The 21,099-nt window shown below is 42.5% G+C and overlaps 1 protein-coding gene across 2 annotated transcripts; it reads left to right on the top strand.

Annotated features, from left to right (window-relative positions):
• The first annotated feature begins 532 nt into the window (after positions 1-532).
• On the top strand, positions 533-17,662 carry LOC124711278 (uncharacterized transmembrane protein DDB_G0289901-like). 2 transcript variants are annotated; one of them, XM_047241274.1, is made up of 7 exons: positions 533-584; positions 2,540-2,559; positions 3,853-3,931; positions 6,314-6,465; positions 9,305-9,389; positions 13,622-13,767; positions 15,892-17,662. In XM_047241274.1, exons 1-7 carry the CDS (start codon positions 539-541, stop codon positions 17,506-17,508), a joined length of 2,145 nt encoding a protein of 714 aa, XP_047097230.1. In that variant the 5' UTR covers positions 533-538; the 3' UTR covers positions 17,509-17,662. The 2 variants fall into 2 exon arrangements, with proteins under 2 accessions (XP_047097230.1, XP_047097229.1); XM_047241273.1 differs by having other exon boundaries at positions 13,613-13,767.
• The last annotated feature ends 3,437 nt before the right edge of the window (positions 17,663-21,099 follow it).

Here is a 21,099-nt window from a genome sequence, read left to right as displayed (position 1 = left end):
CATCTCTGAGTTAAATGTCTTGTCCATGATAGTGTCAGCAGAAATCTTCTACATGTTTGCATTCAAACCTCAGGATTTACGTAACATTACATGACTGCACGCATCGGCACGGAAAGGAAACCAGGTATTAGGCTGTGAATACATAATATTCACTAAACATAACGTGCACTTGGCACGAAGCATTTCTTATCAGTTACGTGTCGTTTCCTGAAAACAAGGTCTCCAAGTACAGTAATTAAAGGTTACTCAATGACACACGGGCATAAATGTCATAAATGTGCATACACATTTCAAGAGCATCTGCACTTTTTCTTTCGCGACTCCACAATTATCGTTTCCTTAAAAGATGCGATCCTTCAAAGGCAGTATTGTCAGAGCGTCCGTATCGGAGACCTTGAAAAACGACAGCTCCCTAACGAAACTACTAGTTGCAAATAACTTACGTAAGGTGGAAAGTTTTGCAACATGGCTGTCGCACGTGAACCTCTGTGCCTCTATATAAACGGATGCTCAGCCAACAGCCATCATCAGTGGCATCATGGCGGTGAAGTCTCTAGTCTTGTTAGCCATCGTCGCCTGTTGTGGTAAGTCATTTCTCCAAAGGGCTTGCGTTTTCGGTGAGAGGGAAGTGTGTACAGTGTTTTTCTTCTTGCACTGTTCTTACTAAATCCTTTCACTAAACCAACAAATCAACAGTATGTAATTTCAACTGTTCACGTAGATCTGCTCTTAGAATTGCGTGAGTTTGGCTGGGAAGGCTACGTGGTTAACTACATACAGGTTCTCATAAGGCAATTCGATAGTAGCAATATTTCTGCACGATTCTTTTTACTTCTTGGACGCAATCGTTTCGGGATTTCACCAATTGTTATTCGAAGGGAATGTTTACATACTTTTCGATCTGTGAGAAAATTGTCGTCTAGTATCTGTTGCATATCGAGAAGTTAACTAGCTTTCTCTTTTATCTCACAGTTTTTTCAGTGGAACGTTTTAAGCACAAATTGCTCATTTGTTCTGTACAGCATTTCTACTGAAGCGTGCCGACATTGTGGCCATTTGGAGGTGATTTAAGATGGGTTTTAACATATAAAAAATGGTATGTTACAGTGAGTTCTTCATATTGCAACTGTTGCCGAGAAGGAGACGCTCTGATTCGCTAGCGGACTGCATGTGTAAAGAAACAATTTATGAAAATATGTATTGCGTTTTAAATAATTAAAATTGTACGTATATGAATTCAGGCTGAATCTGTGTATTTTGTCTTTCGAAAGGTTTTCGATACATTTTCGCAACGCCCCTCCAAAGGAAAAAAACGTAATTTTATTAGACAACTCCTGGTTAACACAACGCAGAATGTTGTTATTAATTGAAAAACACTGTCACAACCAACATTAGTCTCTGGTGTATCTCAAGGAAGTGTTGGATGACTTAAACTGTTCCCAATACTTATAAGCGACTTAACAGACAATATTTTCAGCTTTCTGAGGCTTCTGCTAGATGACTCAGCGGTAACAAGGGAGGTTACTTTTTCACAAAATTTCTGTGATACGCACGAAGAAGAGAATGAATACTTAGCACATAGCAGCTTTTTCTAAACCCAAAAAAGTGATGTAATGCGAATGAATAGACGAATGGATCTGATATAGTTTGACTAAATACTCAGCAGCTAGTCACAGGTGTTAAGCAACTGGGAGTATTTGTATGTTGACATTCGAGCTGGAACTATCACAAATTTCTAGCCGTGGGAGAGGCTGTCAGAAATATTCTAGGCAAGTGTAATTCACCCACGCTGGAAGTGGGGTAAAAAGCCCTCGTTAAATCAGTTTTCGAGTATTATTCGTCAGTTTGGGATTCTTGCGAAGCTGGATTAGCGTAATGATCGTAATGGAAAAATTAGAGAAGTTCGGAGTAACGTGGAGGTATGCCGACAGTAATGCTTCCCATACTTCATCCGAGAGTGTAATAGTAGGTTTAACTCATACTAGAGCATCATGTACGCGCCACCACACGCAACACGTCGGTTTGAGACGCTCTGGTGGTGAAGTACCCGCACTTTAAGTTAGCACCGCGCTGAGGCTCCATGGACAGGAGACTACCTATAAGTCGCCAAACACAGATCTTAATAGGGAAGAACTGAGTTCTGTCGAGTTGTAAGCACATCTCCCACCTTAATTGTAGGACGTAATAGTAGGGATGAAGTTGAAAAATCACTCACAGCAAACGTACTTTCGTTGTCTTGAATACCTCGTACTGCAGTAATTGGAATTCCTATACGTTTTTATGAAACTGTATCATACGCTATTGTTTATGAAGAGCTACTAAAAATGGCCAGCATAAGCAAATTGTTATTTTAGATTTGTTTCTTATAATATCACTCTGTGTTACTCATCTTTGACCTGAAGCAAATATTCACGTTTCTGAACTAAGTAACGTAATTGATGTTTCATTTCATAGATATAACTCATGCTTTACAGTGTAACCGCTTCTTGACATTGCTGAATAACTTTTTATCTTACACGTACTTTCTTCTGTGTTTCAGGATTCGTCCACGCCCAGCAGGTAAGGGTCTGGCTATGCGGTTATGCAGTACTAGACGTCATTTTACCTCGTTACGCTAGACTGTAGCCCAAGCATCTGATAGGAGGGTGATGCCTGAACTGTGGCCGTCGCCCATAGAGTTAGCAAATTCGTGGAGCAAGAGACTTGGCTTCACTGGAAATGGGAGGTACTGCTTCATGCTCTGGCTATTTTGCAGGAGATATGTAACCATGGACACATTTGTTTTGCCATCAAGAGACTCAGGTACGAGGTAACACACGCAATCAGTCTACAACAAGGTAGTGTTTTATGGCGCTTGAGAACCCGTGTGCGATGGTCGCTGCCGTGTAGATAAAGATCCTAAGAGCATACGAGTAAAGTGACACCATGTTTCGTAGTTTGCAGATATTTTTATTATTCACTCAATCTCCAGCCCACGTCTCCAGGCACTGGCGTAATATAGCAAAACGGCAGTTTTCTTTTGTTTTTCTGTTTCTTTCTTCTAAGTAAGCAGTCTTGCGATTGGTTTCACATTGTCTTCCAACTTATTATCGATATCGCTTTCAAATGCACATACGTCTTACAAACAGCATCGCTGATATTTTGTTTTGCATATTATAGACATCTAATGATAATTTTCTTTGCCCTCTAGCTTTTCTTCTGAGTACTTTAATAGTTATCCTACTAAACTGTCCTTCCTTCTCATTAGAGTGCTCCTTAAAGCCCTCTCTCCTCTTTTCTATGTAGCACTCATTGATTTCCTCATATAATAGATGCAGTGTCACGATACCATAAATCAATTTTTGTTTGTCCCGATTTGCATTGTGTACCAATCTCATGTGCTGGTCTTCGGTGTCGAGAAGGTAATATTTGAAGTCGGTGGACACTAATCTTTAACTACCAATTTCCGTCTTTACGCAAGGTATCAAAATTCATAGATAAACATTAGATGCTTGTTCCTCACACCAGATGAAATAAAAAATATTATGCCAACTAATCTGCAAAAGTTATTCATTATTTCATGCTATACTAGAGGAAAGAGGTAACCTGCTAATGAACAATATGAGACCTTCTGCCGAAAACAGGAATATCATTGAAGCAACATGAATCTACGTGCCAGAACGCACCGTTTATTCTGAATTAGGAATTCAGATAAATATTACGTCAAACTATTTTTGTGTAAGTCCCATTTATATCGTACAAGATTACCACACTATAGACCTCTCATACCCAGGCCACTTAGCCGTATCAGATAATAGATTTTTAAAATTTGAAAACACGCTTCATATATCTGTGCACAATTCTTTTGTCCAGGCGAGCGACTGCGCCAGCATGTGCAAGAGCATCGCACCTCCTGGATTCCTGATTCCATCGCAGCCTCAGTCAATTTTTGGTAAGATATTCTGCCTATGTTGCATACATATAATGTATCTTAGTTAAGAAATTCACTACAGTTTTATTTCTTGGCACTAGTATGCTGTACGGAGAAAGAGCTTCACAAATTGAGCACGGTAAGGTGGCTTGTGGAGCGTACGAGGTGTGCTCAGAAAGTACGTTCCTTTTGATAACAAACACATAAAAGAGCACAGATGCAGAAAAAACTGTTTAAGGGAAAAATTATAAAAACTTGACCTTACTTTCTACAGATCTCCCACCATTTTGCCGGTACTAGTCATAGCGTTCCACAAGGTTTTGTAGGACTTCGTCATAAAACGTTGCCACCAGCACTGTCAACCACGATTGACTTTAGTCTTTACTGGTAACGCAGTAAGCCTCCATCCCATCAATAATCGTTTCGACTGAGGGTACCACAAGCGACCCAAGTCCAACGTCCGGTCAGTACCGTGCTCACAGAACCATCACCATCTCTGCCGTAATGTGCCAAAAAGCCAAGTGCACTTCCCAGACGCTAATTTGTGTGTTGCAGTGTGATAGATTTAGGCAGCCAAAGAACACACAATTCCAGAAATTTTTTTTCATAAATAATTTAGTAAAGAAGTGGTTTTGAAATTTGTGGGAAGTTCCTAGAAAGATCAGTGGCTATAAACTTAAGGTTTTATTTTACGTGGCCCAATTCTTCGTTAACATCGACTTCGTTCGTCGTAGTTAACTTGGTCACGTCCTTCACTGAACTGTCGGACCATCTTCTTACCGTTGAATCACTCATTGCGTTATCTTCGTAGACCTTGCAAATCTATTTATGAATGTCGACACATTCAGAAAACGAATTACTGATATAATTTCAGGTGTTACAAGCATTTTGCAGCATTAACAACACACAGAGAACTCAAAATAGTGTCATTTCCTTCTCTGTGATTCGAACCAATTACAGAGCAAGCTCCGAATAGCGATTCTAGTGCAGCCGCGGAATGAAATACAAATGGAACTTACTTTCCGGACATATCTCGCACATTCAAATGTAGGTGTAGATAGTAAGATATTCAGGATTATATTATTGTTGTATGTTCCCAAAGTTCAAAAAACATAACTAAATTAAGATATATATCATATCTGTCTTGCTATATATGAGGTTTGGTAGTGAAACTTTCATCGACGTTAACATTTATCAATTAATACAGCCATTGTCTGGCATTAAACACTTGAGCTATGAGATAAAAGATGATTTTTGTTATTTGACGGAAATAGAGAAGATCAAAAATATCGAAAATCGAAAATATTTTGTATAGTTGCATGTTTTCGTACTGCGTGAGGATGGAGTGTCAAGAAAAATACACCAAAAATCTTGATAGGTATAAGGGCAGGGGAGGGAGTGGAGGGTGCAGGATTGTGAAGGGTGTGTTGGAAGGTCACTTTCTTGCTCGAAAACTGTGGCCTCCAGCAAAAACTAAATTAAAGAGTTGTACTGGGTATTTCGCTATGTCGTATGCGACTTCGTACACAGTGATAAGGAGAATTGGGCTATAGAGTGGTGCTATCACTGTCGCTGTAGGAAACTGGACAGGAGCCCAATTATTACAACAGCAACAACGATGAAAATCTCTGAGCTAAGCACGAACAGTGGTGTTGTAGCGAAGAGGTTCCTAGTGCACATGGGCAGTGTGTTTGGCGCACGCCGTACTATGTTGTGGCAGCAGAGGGTGTTCGTCGTAATGTGCCGTTGTAGGCATGGCTCAGTGGGCACGCACCACTGGTTCCTCCAGAGCTCGCGCGACCGCTACAAGCGTCTGATGGAAACATGCAATTCCCTTGGGAAATTGTGAAGCCCACAGGGTGGTATCGAACGTGATACCGTACTCTAGGAGTTGTGTCCAGAGAACGGGGAACACGAAAATGTCGCGTGACGCTCATGCGCCGTTGCATCGGTGATGATAATGATGTTGGTTTGTGGGACACTAAACGTCGGGGTCATCAGCACCCGTACAAGCTCCCAGTCTTTCCATTTCCAATCTCTCCATGTCTCTAACGATAATGGTATGATGGTGAGGACACACAAACACCCAGTCCCTGGGCGTGATCCAGAGGCATCAACGCCAGCCGCTGGACCACGAGCTGTGGATGTAGCGTCGCTGGTTTTTGTTAACCAATTTGAAGTACTTGGCCTACTTGACAGACCACAAACTTCCTCTATAAAATTATTTGTCTTATCTCCTTTACACCACTTTGTTACCTCGTAAATATCGTCGTTTCTACTCTACGTGTATATGCACTTATTCCTCGTACCTTGTAAGCCACTCGGGTCGCAAGGCTATGGCCACAGCGCGTACGACAGTTAGCAGAGAGCAGCAGCCACGGACTATCCAACTGTGTGTTGCAGGTTTCGGGCGCGCCGGCCACGCTAAGAAGCACGGCGCAGCGCAGCGCTCCTCGGTGCACCAAGGAGCGGCCAGCCGCCAGAGCGGGACGTCCAGCACCGAAGCCTGCGACAACCTGTGCAAGAGCCTCGAGCAGGGTATGGGCAATGCACGGGTGAGTGCTTCCCTCATTTTAATCTGTATTTCATAGGCAAATTTAATATTCCAAAATGGGTCATCATCTCATTCCTCCACAATCACTGTATCCACAGTCTTCCACCTTCACCAGTAAGTCTTCCTGTGTAATGAACAATTCCCGTGAATTTAAGTCTGCCGCAGACTTGCCACAGGGTTCTGTCGCTCTTTACTCCAATGTACCCTGACCGAAAATTATCACAACACAAAGTTTCTGGGAAAGAGTTCCGTGCCTGTTGCACTTTGTCGGTCAATAAAGGGATGGGTAATTATGCTTGTGTATGACGTCGGAATTGTCGTCCGATGGTGTCCCATACATGCGAAATTCGAGATAGATCTGGTAGTCGAGCAAGACAAGGTAACGTGTCGACACACTGTAGGGCATGTTGCGTTACAACAGCTGTATTTGGTCGAGCGTTATCCTGTTGGAAAATACCCCTTGAATTGATGCGTGAATGGCAGCGCAACAGGCCGAATCGCCAAACTGTCGTACAGTTTTGTAGGTAGCATCCGTGGGACAATAGCGAGAGTGCTCCTTCTGTCGTACGAAATGGTTCAAATGGCTCGGAGCACTATGGGACTTAACATCTGAGGTCATCAGTCCCATAGAGCTTAGAACTACTTAAACCTAACTAACCTAAGGACATCACACACAGCCATGCCCGAGGCAGGATTCGAACCTGCGAACGTAGCGCTCGCGCGGTTCCAGACTGAAGCGCCTAGAACCGCTCGGCCACACCGGCCGGCTTCATACGAAGTCACACCCTAAGTGATAACTGAATTTGGAGGTCATGCGTGTCTAGCACGCAGACAGGTTGATTGCAGGCCTCCTTCTTACGAACATACGGCCATCACTGCCGCCGAGGCAGAACCAATTTTCATCGGAAAGCACAACAGACCTCCACTCTGGCTTACAGTAAGCTCTCGCTTGACACCACTGAACTCGAAAACGGCGGCGGTTTGTGGTTACTCAGGATGTCTGTCTCAAAGTTGTCCTCGAAGTAACCGACTTGTAACAATTCGTTATGTTACTGTGGTGCCATCCGCTGCTCAAATTGCTGCTGCAGATGCAATGCGATGCAACAGAGCCATAGGTCGAATACGATGTTTTCTTTCTCAGTGGTGCCACGTGGCCGTCTGGAGCCGGTCTTCCAGCAACCGTACAGTCTCGTTACCACCGGTGGCAGTAATCATGTGCAGTGGTTGCATTCCTGTCAAGTCTCACTGCAGTATCGCAGAAAGGACATCCGGCATCTCGTAGCCTTATTGCAACTCATTGAGTTGCTGATAATGGTGTCTTTCTCGTCTTGAAGGCATATTTTACTAACATCAATTCGCAACATCCGGCCTCAAAGGTAACTAACTCTCACGACCGTTACTGCGTGTATTCAAAACAAATCTTATCTGCATCCTCATAAGGGTGCTACAAGCACCATTCGTATGCAGCTGGCGTGGAATGTGAATAGATACCATCTTTTAGAAGTAGATACACGCATACCAACATTCATCAATGTCGTACAACTTCTAGTTGGTGTTGCGATTTCTTTCCAGTGGCTGAATATTCAGGATGTACTATGTGTCTGACCACTTTAATAATTTTTTGATAGCGAAGCAAAGTAAAAAAGTGTGAAACGGATGTTGTTTAAGCTACCGTGGTGACATTAACCTGCATCAAGTCTGCCTTACAGCTTTGATTTTTACGAAGTAATGTAAAGCAGTACGTCTTTTTGAATGGCACACTGCATCTTTTATTCAGTTATACACGTGTTCTCCTCGCGACCTGTTCGAAAAGGGTATCGCAGTGTACTACTCACTTAAAAACGAGTTTATTTAAAATGTAACACATAACTGACTCTGGGTCCCCTCTGCTAGCACACGCTGCAAGTACTTGCGGTAACGGATCTCGTTCTCTTTCTGAACTGAGAGTAGAAAATTGAAAGCCGAGAAAAATTCGCAATCATGATACGGTCAACAGTCTTGAGTTGAAGTTTTGCGTCAGCGCAGTGTACATCAACGAAGCGAATCCAGAAATGCCATTAAACCAAGGGAAATGTAATGGGTGTTGGACACGTTCGCTTCTCGCAGAACCAAACAAGGTCGTAACACGCGAGCACCTTATGCCTCTCCGTACCGTCTCATACGGTGACACACGGTTGCAGTTATCCGTCCGTCAGACCAGAAAGATACGCACACCTATCGTTTAGTGCCACTGAAATGTGTCTTTCGCTGGTAGTAGATTTCATCTTTTGTATTCCTACTCCTCATCCTCGGCAATACAAAGAAGATTCAACAAACTAGCCATACTTTCTTACTGTCACCTATACTAAACATATAAGAAGCCATAGTGTCCAAGGGCAGGAAACCTTTCCAGTTAAGTGATTGGTCTCACGCCTTAGGGTCTCATAAACAACAATACGACCTTTAATTTAGGATCTGCGAGGCTGATAATAGAAGTAAATACTGTTCTTTTTTTAGTCATCAGTCATCTGACTGGTATGATGTGCCCCGCCATGAATTTCTGTCCTGTGTTAACCTCTTCACGTCAGAGTGGTACTAGGAAACCAGAAACATTTAAAACAGTTGCATGCGTGGAATTGAATTGTAGTTATCCAAACCGGGTGGTTAAAATGCGCAACTGGTAGCATGTGACCCACGTAATACAATGATGCAGGATCTGGGTCACAGTTGTAATGTATCAGGAAACTCCACTGTAGCTGGGAGCTTAAGGTTTCATTGTAGTATTCAAAATCTAAGAATGTAGTAGAATTTTCATCTAACCTTCAAGATTCATTACTGTGCCCTTATACGTTTCTTTTCAGGAATTCACTTGTCCAACCTTCTGCAATGGTTTCAGCGGGTCTTCTGGGCGATCTAATCCCTCAGCACGAAGCATTCATAAGCATGGTAAGAACAGAAACCTACTATAATTGTCTTTTTTATTGCTCACTCCTCATGCCACAACAACTGGTCTTAACTCTGCGAGCTAGTACTATAGTGCCGTAGAACAATTTCTTTCATTAATAAACACTGCAGCACAAATAATTTCACGGTTTATGCGACAAAATGCTATTAAATAAAAAAACGTTATTCATAGAATGTGACGATACTTAGACAAAGCGCGTAACAGAAGGTACGATACAAATACCAACAGTCAAAGGTCTGGAATTTATATTTGGGCACAGGGACGTAGGCGATGTGGTTGCAACTCGCAGTGTGCTCACACAGAGCAGATATATTGTAGGGGATGTGAGCGCAGCGTTCCATTTGCAGATCTGCTCTTGCGGGCAGGGAAGGAAAATGCACACATTCTGTGCGGTGCTGTTAGTTGGAAATTTATCCCCTAACTATAATGCAGTATATTTCATAATGCAATATGCACTTCCAAATAGGCAATGCAGTCACTCCTTTTACGCTGCGTTATAACTGCAGGCAGTATACAATACTGTCAATGACTGCACAGCTAATGTCTCTTTCTTTCTTTCTTGTTATAGTGAGGGGATCTGTTATTTTCTGCAGCAGTGAAAGCTATCGAGCTGGCTCGCACAACATAGAAGTTTATACAAGAGGACAACAATGGCTTATAATTGTATTCAGAAGTGAAAGCTGTCCTACGGAGCAGGTAGCAGACGGGGATTTTGCTACATTCCACATCACTTCCTCACTTTTCTTTGGCAACAGATATCCTTCGCAGTTTGGGCAGTAGATGATGTCTCACAACTGTCCCTCCTAGTTAACTACCCCAAGTGTCTTCTTCGACGAGAAACTGAACAAACTGTACCTAGTTACGTTCAGTCAAACCAGTTGACCTGTCACACCAAAGGTCTTCAGTTCGTGGTTTTTGTGCTATACTACTGTGTAAACAACACAGTTTTCGTATCAACTGCTTCAGACTTTTACATGTCATAGCTATTTCGTTCTCTTTCTTTATGTATGCTGACCCTCTTTCCTTGCATCGATATAGTGCTGTGATGGATCTCTAAACATATAGGAAAAAATACTGTGCAATAGTGTAGAATTTAATAGACTGATGATAACGAGATGATGACCGAAGAGAAAATAATGCTGTGAAGCTACGTATCGCAGTGACTCTCGACACCTCCTGTGAATCGAGGTTCAGGTTAGATTCCTGACCTGGCAGCTCGTTTTAAACTGATAAGAGGTTCTCAGACAGTGCACATCCTATGCAGAATGAATTATTGGTTCAAATGTCTCTGAGGACTATGAGACTTAACATCTGAGGTCATCAGTCCCATAGAGCTTAGAACTACTTAAACCTAACTAACCTAAGGATATCACACACATCCATGCCCGAGGCAGGATTCGAACCTGCGACCGTAGCGGTCTCGCGGTTCCAGACTGTAGCGCCTATAACCGCAAAGCCACACAGGCCAGCTAATGAATTATTCAGTCAAAAGCTGCAAGGTGTGTAGAATGTACGATTTAGCAGCTTGAATTCAAAATTTGTTTTCTAGTTGCTATGTTCTTCTGTACTGACGCCATCTTGAAGTTATAATACGTGCTGTTATTACATTAGTCTTGAAGACTTTAATATTTGCAGTGTAGATGGTCACACAGCGACCGAAATCGATTAGCTCTATCAAATTATTTCGAACTTCTTACGATCGATGCTGCCACTTTTGTCCCTTAAAAAGAAATACTACGTACAAACTTGATACTAATGCGCCGACTGTGAGTACTGAATGACATAAATGTATGCGGCGTAACACAACTTACAGTACTGAGGAAAAAGATGATGAAAAATATTATAAAGCATAAGATCCTAAGATTGCAACATACTCGTGCTATTAAATGTTTTACTTGGAATCTTCGCATTTGAAAGTTTCTTCAGAGTCCACATCACTGCAAGTCGCCACCATGCTGATACAATGTCAGGAGTATATAAATTGATATTATATGCTAAATAATTCCTCTTTTTATAGAAATGCCTATCTTATTATTTCCATTCTGCATTTAATATCGTCTTTGTTTCATCCATCATCAGTTATTTTACTGTCCAAATAGCGAAACTCGTACACTACTTCTTGTTTCTCGTTTCCGAATCTAATTCCCATAGCGTCCACTGACTTAACTCCATTACATCCCATTATTGTTGTTGATGATAATCTCATAATGTCTTTTCAAGACACATCTATTCTGTTCAGCTGCTCGTCTAAATCTTTTGCCGTCTCTGACAAAATGACAATGTCATTGGGAAGTCTGAAATTTTTTGTTTCTTCTCTAAACTTCAATTACTTCTCCAAATTTATCTTTTGTTTTCTTCACTGCTTGCTCAGTGTACGAATAGAATAACGTCTTGGATAAGCTCCAATCTTCTTTGACTCCCTTCCCAGTTACGGCTTCCTTTCACGTGCTTCAACGGTTTCTGTGCAAATTATAAATAAACTTTCGCTCCATGTGCTTTACGCCTGCTACTTTCAAAATTTCAAAAAGTGTAGTCCGCGCCACACAGTCAAAAGCTTTCTCTAAATCTACAAACGATATAAATGTATGTTGCCTTTCTTCAACCTGCCCTCTAACATAAGTCGTAGGCTCATTTGGGTTCGTATACCTAAGTTTCTTCTGAACCCGAAATGATCATCCCCAAGATCAACCTCTACCAGCTTTCGATTCTTCTGTGAATAATTCGTCTCATTACTTTGCCACCATGACTTAATATGTTTAGGTAGTATTCATACCATCAGATCCGGTCTACTTGCAGTTATTACGATCTTCGTGAAGTTGCAGACCATGTCGAATAATTCTATTACGCCCGGGTCCCCCAAGGATCTTAGTAACTGCGAGGGAATATGGTGATATAATTTTAAATTAATTACAGTAATTTGCGGGTTCTGACAGTTCTATATAGGGATCCTCAAACAATGTTGAATTTTTTGTTGGAAGAGGTATCGTCCCCATGTGAAAGAGTGCCATTGCCTACCGGGATTTTTTTTTTCTTCAACCACACCATGAGTCCACATGCGTGGGCAGGTCCTCAGTAAAGGAACTGGAAAACATATGGCTTCCAAATTTCTAGAATTCTTGTCATTTTCACAACTTCATTTTCATCCTAGTTTATTCTCAAGAAGTGTGCAAAGAAATTTGGAAACTGATGTGGGTAAAAATATAGCAGCTTTAAGTATACGGTTCTTTGGAAGGAGAAGTGTTTGGGAATACGACTCCCCTGCCCCACCCCCATTATATATGCGACTGCTCCAGGTATAGGCACCTTGAAGGATGTACACAGGGTGTCCCTCCTAAGAGCCGGCAGGCTAATTTTCTCTGGTGTTTCAGCAGTGTAGCTAAAGTCAAAAAACAAATACAGCTCATCACATATATCAGTGTCGACGGAAAGCGTTGTTGTGTTTCCCGTTACAAACAGAACAATGTTTGCAGCGGAATTTTACGAGTCCATTCGATAGAGCGGTCTAGTGCGATAATTGTGTTAACTGAGACATTATAACTCGAAAAATAACCAGCAGCGACAGAGCCCCCCTGGCCTACTCTAACTACTACCGCCAAGCATTCAACTCTACTTATTCGCTACTGGATTGTGGTTTATTCTTCGTTTTTTACTGTTTCTGTTAGTACATGTGGAGAAAATGAATATCGGACTATACTAATTTGATTCCGATTTAAAAATAATTTTGTTAGTAATGGGAAACAAACAGACGCTTTCTGTTGGTACTGTGTGTTGCATGAGAGACTTGCCTGGTATTAATTGTTTGGGCTGACTCCAGCTACACAGTGCGAAAGTATATTCTCTGATACAGACAAAAAAAAACTTTAGCAGTGTTCTTTATGCACACAGCGTAAAGAATGTGATGATGTACTGCAGAAGTTACACGTTGCCAGTACAGCCTCCTGTGAGTTGAAGTTTGTAATGACCAGTGTTTCTCCTTCTCTCCCACAGACAGACACACACACACACACACACACACACACACACACACACACTGCACGCATCACACACGCAGGCACGTGTATTACTACTGTTTCTCTGTGGACGTACGCAAAAGGTTGAGGGTTCAGCTGTACTTGGACTGGAGAATGTCTGCATCCACATCACATACGTGTACGACAGTGGTGAGAACCCCATTGCCTCTGGTCTGATTAACATGGGCTGTCACGTGTTACAGCCGGTAGCCGCTCGGCTCACGCCCTGAAGAAGCACCGCAGCGTACGTTCGGCGATGCCGCTCCCACTCGCTGCCCAACAATCCCGCCAGCAGCGACAAGAGAACGGCGCAACGGAATTCTGCAACGCCGTGTGCCCTACGCTTACGGTAAGCAACCTTGCTTGATTGACAACCACTGCCCATCGATCCGTGCGCATTGTGATACTAGTGCAACACACGAGAGCTGTACTCACTTATATCCCTTATATAACAGAGTACGCAAATACATTAGTTTATTACATACAGTACATAGGACTTACACAAAACTAAAAAACTGAGCAACAATATAGTTAGAAAGAAACTCCCACCAAAAGTACTGCTCATTATTCTGAATGTTTTGTGCTAGATTAATTCACATTGAATTTCAGCATGAAAACTTATCCAAGACGAACAAAAAATATCTCACAGCAACTTAAATTACAATATGGTTATTAGAACTGAAGCAGTACTACTCACACATACATCAAAAAAGTTTTGCATTACCTCAGTTCCCAGAACTGCTGAAGATAGACGTTGACTGTCGATATTGTATCACAGACACAGTCTCTTTGACTGTTCATAGAGTCACTAAACCGGCCCAAAGATGTAAACAACCACGCATGAGCAACGCCTATTAGATGGAGGGGGTCCGACGGCCGACCAGATCCAGTCATTCCACCACGAAGGAGGTACACGGCTCGTGTTGTCTGTAGTTTAACCATGCCTAGACGGTCAATACCGCTGTTCGATCATGTCCGCATTGTTACTTTGTGCCAGGAAGAGCTCTCAACAAGCGAAATGTCCAGGCGTTTCTGAGTGAGCCAAAGCAATGTTGGTCTGGCATGGAGGAGATACAGAAAGATAGGAACTGTCGATGACATGCCTCGCTCAAGCCGCCCAAAGGCTACTGCTGCAGTGGATGACCGCTACCTCGGATTATGGCTCGGACGAACCCTGACAGCAACGCCACCGTGTTGAATAATGCTTTTCGTGCAGCCACAGGACGTCGTGTTACGACTAAAACTGTGCGCTATAGGCTGAATGATGCGCAACTTCACTCCCGACGTCAGTGGCAGAGTCCATCGTTGCAAACGCGACACCATGCAGCGCGGTGCAGGTGGGCCCAACAACATGCCGAATGGACCACTCAGGATTGGCTTCACGTTCTCTCCACCAATGAGTGTCGCATATGCCTTCAACTAGGCAATCGTCGGAGACGTGTTTGGAGGCAACCCGGTCAGGTTGAATGCCTTAGACACGCTGTCCAGCGAGTGCTGCAGGGTGGAGATTCCCTGCTGTTTTGGGGTGGCATAATATGGGGCCCACGTACGTCGCTGGTGGTGACGGAAGGCGCCGTAACGGTTGTACGATACGTGAATGCCATCCTCCGACCGATAATGCAACCAGCTCGGCAGCATATTGACGAGGCATTCGTCTTCATGGACAATTCGCGCCCTCACCGTGCACATCTAGTGAATGACTTCCTTCAGGATAACGAAATCGCTCGATTAGAGCGGCCGGCATGTTCTCCAGCCATAAGCCCTATCGAACATGCCTGAACAGATTGAAAAGGACAGTTTATGGACGACGTGATCCACTAAGCACTCTGAGGTATCTACGCCGAATTGTCATTGAGGAGTGGGACAATCTGGACCAACAGTGTCTGGATGAAATTGTGGATAGTATGCCACGACGAATACAGGCATCCATCAGTGCAAGAGACGTGCTACTGGGTATTAGAGGTACCGGTGTGTACAGCAGTCTGCACCATCACCTCTGAAGGTCTCGCTGTATGGTGGTACAACATGCCATGTATGGTTTTCATAAACAATAAAAAGGGCGGAAATGATGTTTATGTTGATCTCTATTCCAATTTTCTGAACAGGTTCCGGAACTCTCGGAACCAAAGCGATGCAAAACTTTTTTTGATTTGTGTATTTCAATAGCTATTAAAATATTGGTCGTTGCCCTCGTTGACGATCCCTCTTAGCAAAAGAAAACGTCAATAACAAAACTGACGAAACAATTATGCTACAATTACGTTGTGATAGCTTTATAACACTACACCATTGCTGCTTTCAGAAAAGAATTGAGCGTTAAGTAATCGGGTGCCTTCCTTGGTCAGTATTACTGTTCATTTACAGTTATAACGGACCACTTCTGCTCCATTACTTATGCTGTTTTCTAGATTATAGTGTAGTATGATGTGAACTGTGCAGTGCTACGAATGTTGACTGTCTGTTATTTCTGCAGGAGATTTTTTTCCCGGGCTTTCTAATACCAGGCGGATCAGCAGGTGGATCAGGAGGAACAAGTAGCTCAGGTGGTTCCTATGGGTCTGGCGGCTCATCTGACAGTTCAGGTGGGTCAGGTGCAACCACTGGTGGAGCAGATGACTCTACTGGCTCTGCAAATGGCCAAAGTGGCTCTACTGACGGATCCACGGAATCTTCAGGTTCTGGTGTGACTACTGGTGGTTCAAGCGGATCTGCAGGCGGTTCTGGTGGATCAGAAGACTCTACTGGCAGTTCTACTGGGTCCACTGATGGTTCTAGTGCATCTAATGATGGAACCTCCGGATCTTCAACTTCTGGTGAGACTACAGAAGGTTCCGGCGGATCGACAGGCGCCTCTGGTGGATCAGGAGGCTCTACTGGCAGTTCTGCTGGGTATACAGATGGCTCTGGTGCATCTAATGATGGGACGACCGGATCTTCAAGTTCTGGCTCGACTACAGAGGGTTCAAGCGGCTCTACAGGTAGCTCCGGTGGATCAGACGACTCTAGTGGTAGTACACATGGTTCAGGTGGGTCTACAGGCAGCTCTGGTGGATCAGATGATTCTACTGGCGGTTCTTCTGGGTCGACTGATGGCTCTGGTGCTTCTAATGATGGAACGACCGGATCTTCAAGTTCTGGCTCGACTACAGAGGGTTCAAGCGGATCTACAGGTAGCTCTGGTGGATCAGACGACTCTAGTGGTAGTACACATGGTTCAGGTGGGTCTACAGGCAGCTCTGGTGGATCACACGACTCTACTGGCGGTTCTTCTGAGTCGACAGATGGCTCTGGTGCATCTAATGATGGAACGACTGGATCTTCAAGTTCTGGCTCGACTACAGAAGGTTCAAGTGGATCTACAGGTAGCTCTGGTGGATCAGACGACTCTAGTGGTAGCACACAAGGTTCAGGTGGGTCTACAGGCAGCTCTGGTGGATCAGACGACTCTACTGGCGGTTCTACTGGGACAACAGCTGGATCTACTGGTTCCAATGGTGGATCCACTGAATCATCAAGTTCTGGTGGGAGTACAGATGGTTCAAGCGGATCTACAGGCAGCTCCAGTGGATCACATGACTCTACTGGCAGCTCTAGTGGGTCTACAGATGACTCTAGTTCATCTGATGATGGATCCAGCAGTTCTTCAAGTTCTGGTTTCACTACAGAGGGTTCAAGCGGCAGTTCTCATGGGTCAGATGACTCCACTACTAGTTCTAATGAATCTAGTGGTGACATCACAGGATCATCAGGTTCTGATTCAACTACAGATGGTTCAGGTGGAACAACTGGTAGCTCTGATGGATTAGGTGTCTCCAGCAGTGGGCAAGGTGGATCTGATGATGGATCAGTCAGTTCCGGTGGTGGAGAGAATTATCCTGATATCGACATCTGCCTGTTCGAGCCGAGGAAAAGTGCAGGTGAGCGCATAGCAGCATCGAAGTCAAGTTCGTCAGTAAAATCTACAGCAACAAGACATGGAGGAAAGGAAAGGAAGAGAATAAATGCGGCTGCCAGGTCTGGTCACAAACATGGATCGAAAACCTCAGCTTTCAGAGCACATCGAAGACAACATACAGCACATGGTCACTAACTTTTCAGTTCAGTTATTCCATGTTTACCCAGTTACTGTAGCACATTCTTATTTCTATTCTCATTCCTGTTCTCACTACAATCACAAAAAAAATACATATTAGCTTGTTCACAAGCTATGTTGGATAAAAATAAATATTATTTTTCAACATTTAGTGGCTGATTGAATGCATAATTTCTGACCGAATTTCGTCCCTCACTAAGAACCCTAACGTTGTCTCATAACATTAAGTCTTATGCTATACGGTACATTTCATTATATCTCACGTGGAATATTTTTTAACAAAGGAAATCAAGATGGTAAAACATCTGATATCCTGCTAATCCGGTTTAAGAACTCCCTAATAACATAATGCTGGTTAAAGTAGAGTCTCCTTATTGGAAACGATACTTCAATGTCTATTAACTAAAGATCCAAAGATAACGCTGAAACTTCCTAAAGCATCCACTTTCTGCAGAACGCAAAATATATTATGGTTTGCCAACAACAAAAGCAATTATTATTACGGATTTGAAGATTCATTAGATAAATCCAACGAGCAGGGAATGCAATGTACATTCATGTGCGTACAATATAGACCAATTATGTATTTGTGTATTCTCAGCTGCGGAAGGAAGCTATGATTAAGAGGAAGTGGCGATGGAGAGGGATGTAGGTGATAAGATCACAAAAGGGGGGCCAAGCAGGTTGCCTCCAATTGTCAGTGAAGTCAAAAGGTAATCCCACGACGAGTGTTGTAGGGGCGCTCACGTACGCGCAAGCGCACACACACTCACAACACATGCACACCTACAGATACACACACGCTGTTCCTGGCATACATCGACCGATCTATGAACGATTTTGCACATTTGAGGTTATACACTTTTATTTGCTTGATTCTGATCCCTTGCACTGTAATGTACACTGCTAACCATCACTACCTTACTTCGGTTGGTTTACTACACGAGGTACGTGGATCTGAGCTACATAACCGATAAATTTTCGAATTACATTCTCATAAATGAAATATTTTTTATCATTGTGAAGTATAGATGTTAAAAAATACACACATACAAGAATACTGATGCATACATACACAGTTCTGCACATTTACTAACGTAAACTTGTTAATCTATGCACACTGATCATGTATGAAAAGACAATGACATTTCAATCAACACCGATTTTAAGCGGAATACTTCGCGCCTGCAAGATAAAAAATTAAGAACTACGCTTTTCAACATCAGTTACAGGAAAATAAAGCGAAATAAATTTGATACTTAAAATAAATTTCATGTACTTAATCAAGTTTACAATGATAATCTACAGAAGTACTCTAAAGTTAAATACAATTAAATATTTCGTTAATATGCTTACAGTCATACAGTTTTTGTGACCATAAAAGCATATATCCATTGTCCATAAAACTGTGACTATCACTGAAAATGAGAATATGATGGAATAAGTATATGACAAACTTTAATAACGGTCTCATCAAAGAACCTGTAAAAGAAATCATTATAATTCCGCAAAAATAACAGGATTAAAATACTTACAAACGATAAACATGTATGAAACACGAAAACATCGATGAAAATAGATTACACATAATACTTCTGGTTTATCATGTATGGAAAAGACCACCTGATGGAACATCAGTTGGAAAAGCCCAGCATTTTGGATTGACAAAGGACACTGTTTTATTATGTAGCATAAAACTACTATATTATTTAAAAATTAAATGCTGTACAATGAGTGGAAATTGAGAATCATGTTGACAACTGATAATTAACACTGAGTTATGCATGACATTACGCAAGCTACCTTTTGTCTTGATAGAATTACAGGACACATTTTCAACTAATCAACACACACTTCAATCAAATTACTAAGCAACCATCTCTACTGACAAACTGATATCCACTGAACATTCTGAATCCATTAATCGCAATACACTTAACTTTGATGTTGATCTGCTGCACCATGATGTCTTTTGCTCTATTTCGACAAGAAATAGATTGCATTTCATGTAAAGAGAACTACTTCATCCTAACTAGTTTATTTTGTATCACAAAAGTGCAATACAATGCAACTATATTACTAAATTCAAAATACATAGTTCCAGATACAGACACTTCAAAAGCACCCAGCACAGCAAAAAATTGAAGCCCTTTGTAGGCTTCCCTGGGAATATCTGAACTAAGAATGCTGCACCTAAGTCTGAGAGGCCTATATCTCTTAATGGGTACTTTAGTTAATGGACATTGCCTTTTATTTAATTTTGTTCATAAATATGTTTTTATTTCTTCATCTTGTCCAAAAGTAGCAACTCACACTTGCACTCTGATCATGCTGTGATCTACTGAATACAATTGCCTCCATCTACAGAGCATGATAAGCAAAGAGTCCTGATACTATACAAACGTACCAACCTTATATCTGTAACATGATGTCTATGTGGTGCTGTTTCACATCGATAGATAACATACATTTATTAAATATACTGAATGAAAGAAACCGCTACACCAAAAAATATGTAATGTAGAGCATAAGGTTTCAGGAATACATTTCTCTAGGTGTGATACTTAAGTGATTAACATTGCAAGAACACATGCCAATGTAAGATCGAGATAAGCCACTGGAAATGTAACGTGCTGGTACCTTAGTAACCTCTGTATCCTCCAGAATGTAGAGACCAAACATGAAAACGTGCTTACATTGCAGGAGTCAGGTTTCAGTGTGTGGGATGGAGTTACGTGCCTGTTGAACTTGGTCGCTCAGTACAAGGACGGTTAATATTGCAACAGTTTGACACTCTGAAGAGATTTTGGGCTACAACAGTGGTAAGTGGGCGAGAGATGTCTTGTTGGTAACACCCCCTGTAACGCAGTTCATGAATGACGGCACAACAGATCGAATCACTAGATTTACCTACGAATGTGCAGTCAGGACGATGGGATAACCACGACAGTTCTCCTGCTGTCATACGACATCACGTCCGAGACTATGACTCAAGGTATAGGTCAAGTGTGTCTACCACGCACACATGTTGGTTGTAGGCAATCAACTGGCCTCCTTCTAATGAACACACAGCCGTCACTGTAAACGAGGCAGAACCAGATTTCATCAGAAAAAAAAACACAGCAGATCTACATCCCGTCCTCCAAAGTGTTCTCGCTTGAGACCACTGAAGTCGCAAACGGTGGTGATTTGGCGTCAGTAGAATGCACGCTACAGTACGGCTGGCTCGGAGCTGCCCTCGAAGTAACCGATTTTTAAGAGATCGTTGGGTCAATGTGGTGCCAACTACTGCTCAAATTGCTGCTGCAAATGCAGAACGATGTGGCAGAACCATAAGCCGAATACGATGGTGTCCCCTTTCGGTAGTGCCTGGAGGCTGTCTGGAGCCCGGTCTTCTTGCGACCGTACATTCTCGTGACCAACGCTTCTAGCAGCCATGTACAGTGGCTAATTCCTGCCAAGTCTTTCTGGAATATCGCAGAAGGAACATCCAGCTTCTCATAGACCTATTACACGACTCGTTCAAACGCAGTAAAGTGTTGATAACGGCGTCTTTGCACCTTAAAAGCGTCCCTCACCGACATCAAC

The sequence above is a fragment of the Schistocerca piceifrons genome, chromosome 8, assembly GCF_021461385.2.
Source record: "Schistocerca piceifrons isolate TAMUIC-IGC-003096 chromosome 8, iqSchPice1.1, whole genome shotgun sequence".
In the NCBI taxonomy this organism is placed as follows: Eukaryota; Metazoa; Arthropoda; class Insecta; order Orthoptera; family Acrididae; genus Schistocerca; species Schistocerca piceifrons.
This window is presented reverse-complemented; position numbering and strand designations above follow the sequence as displayed.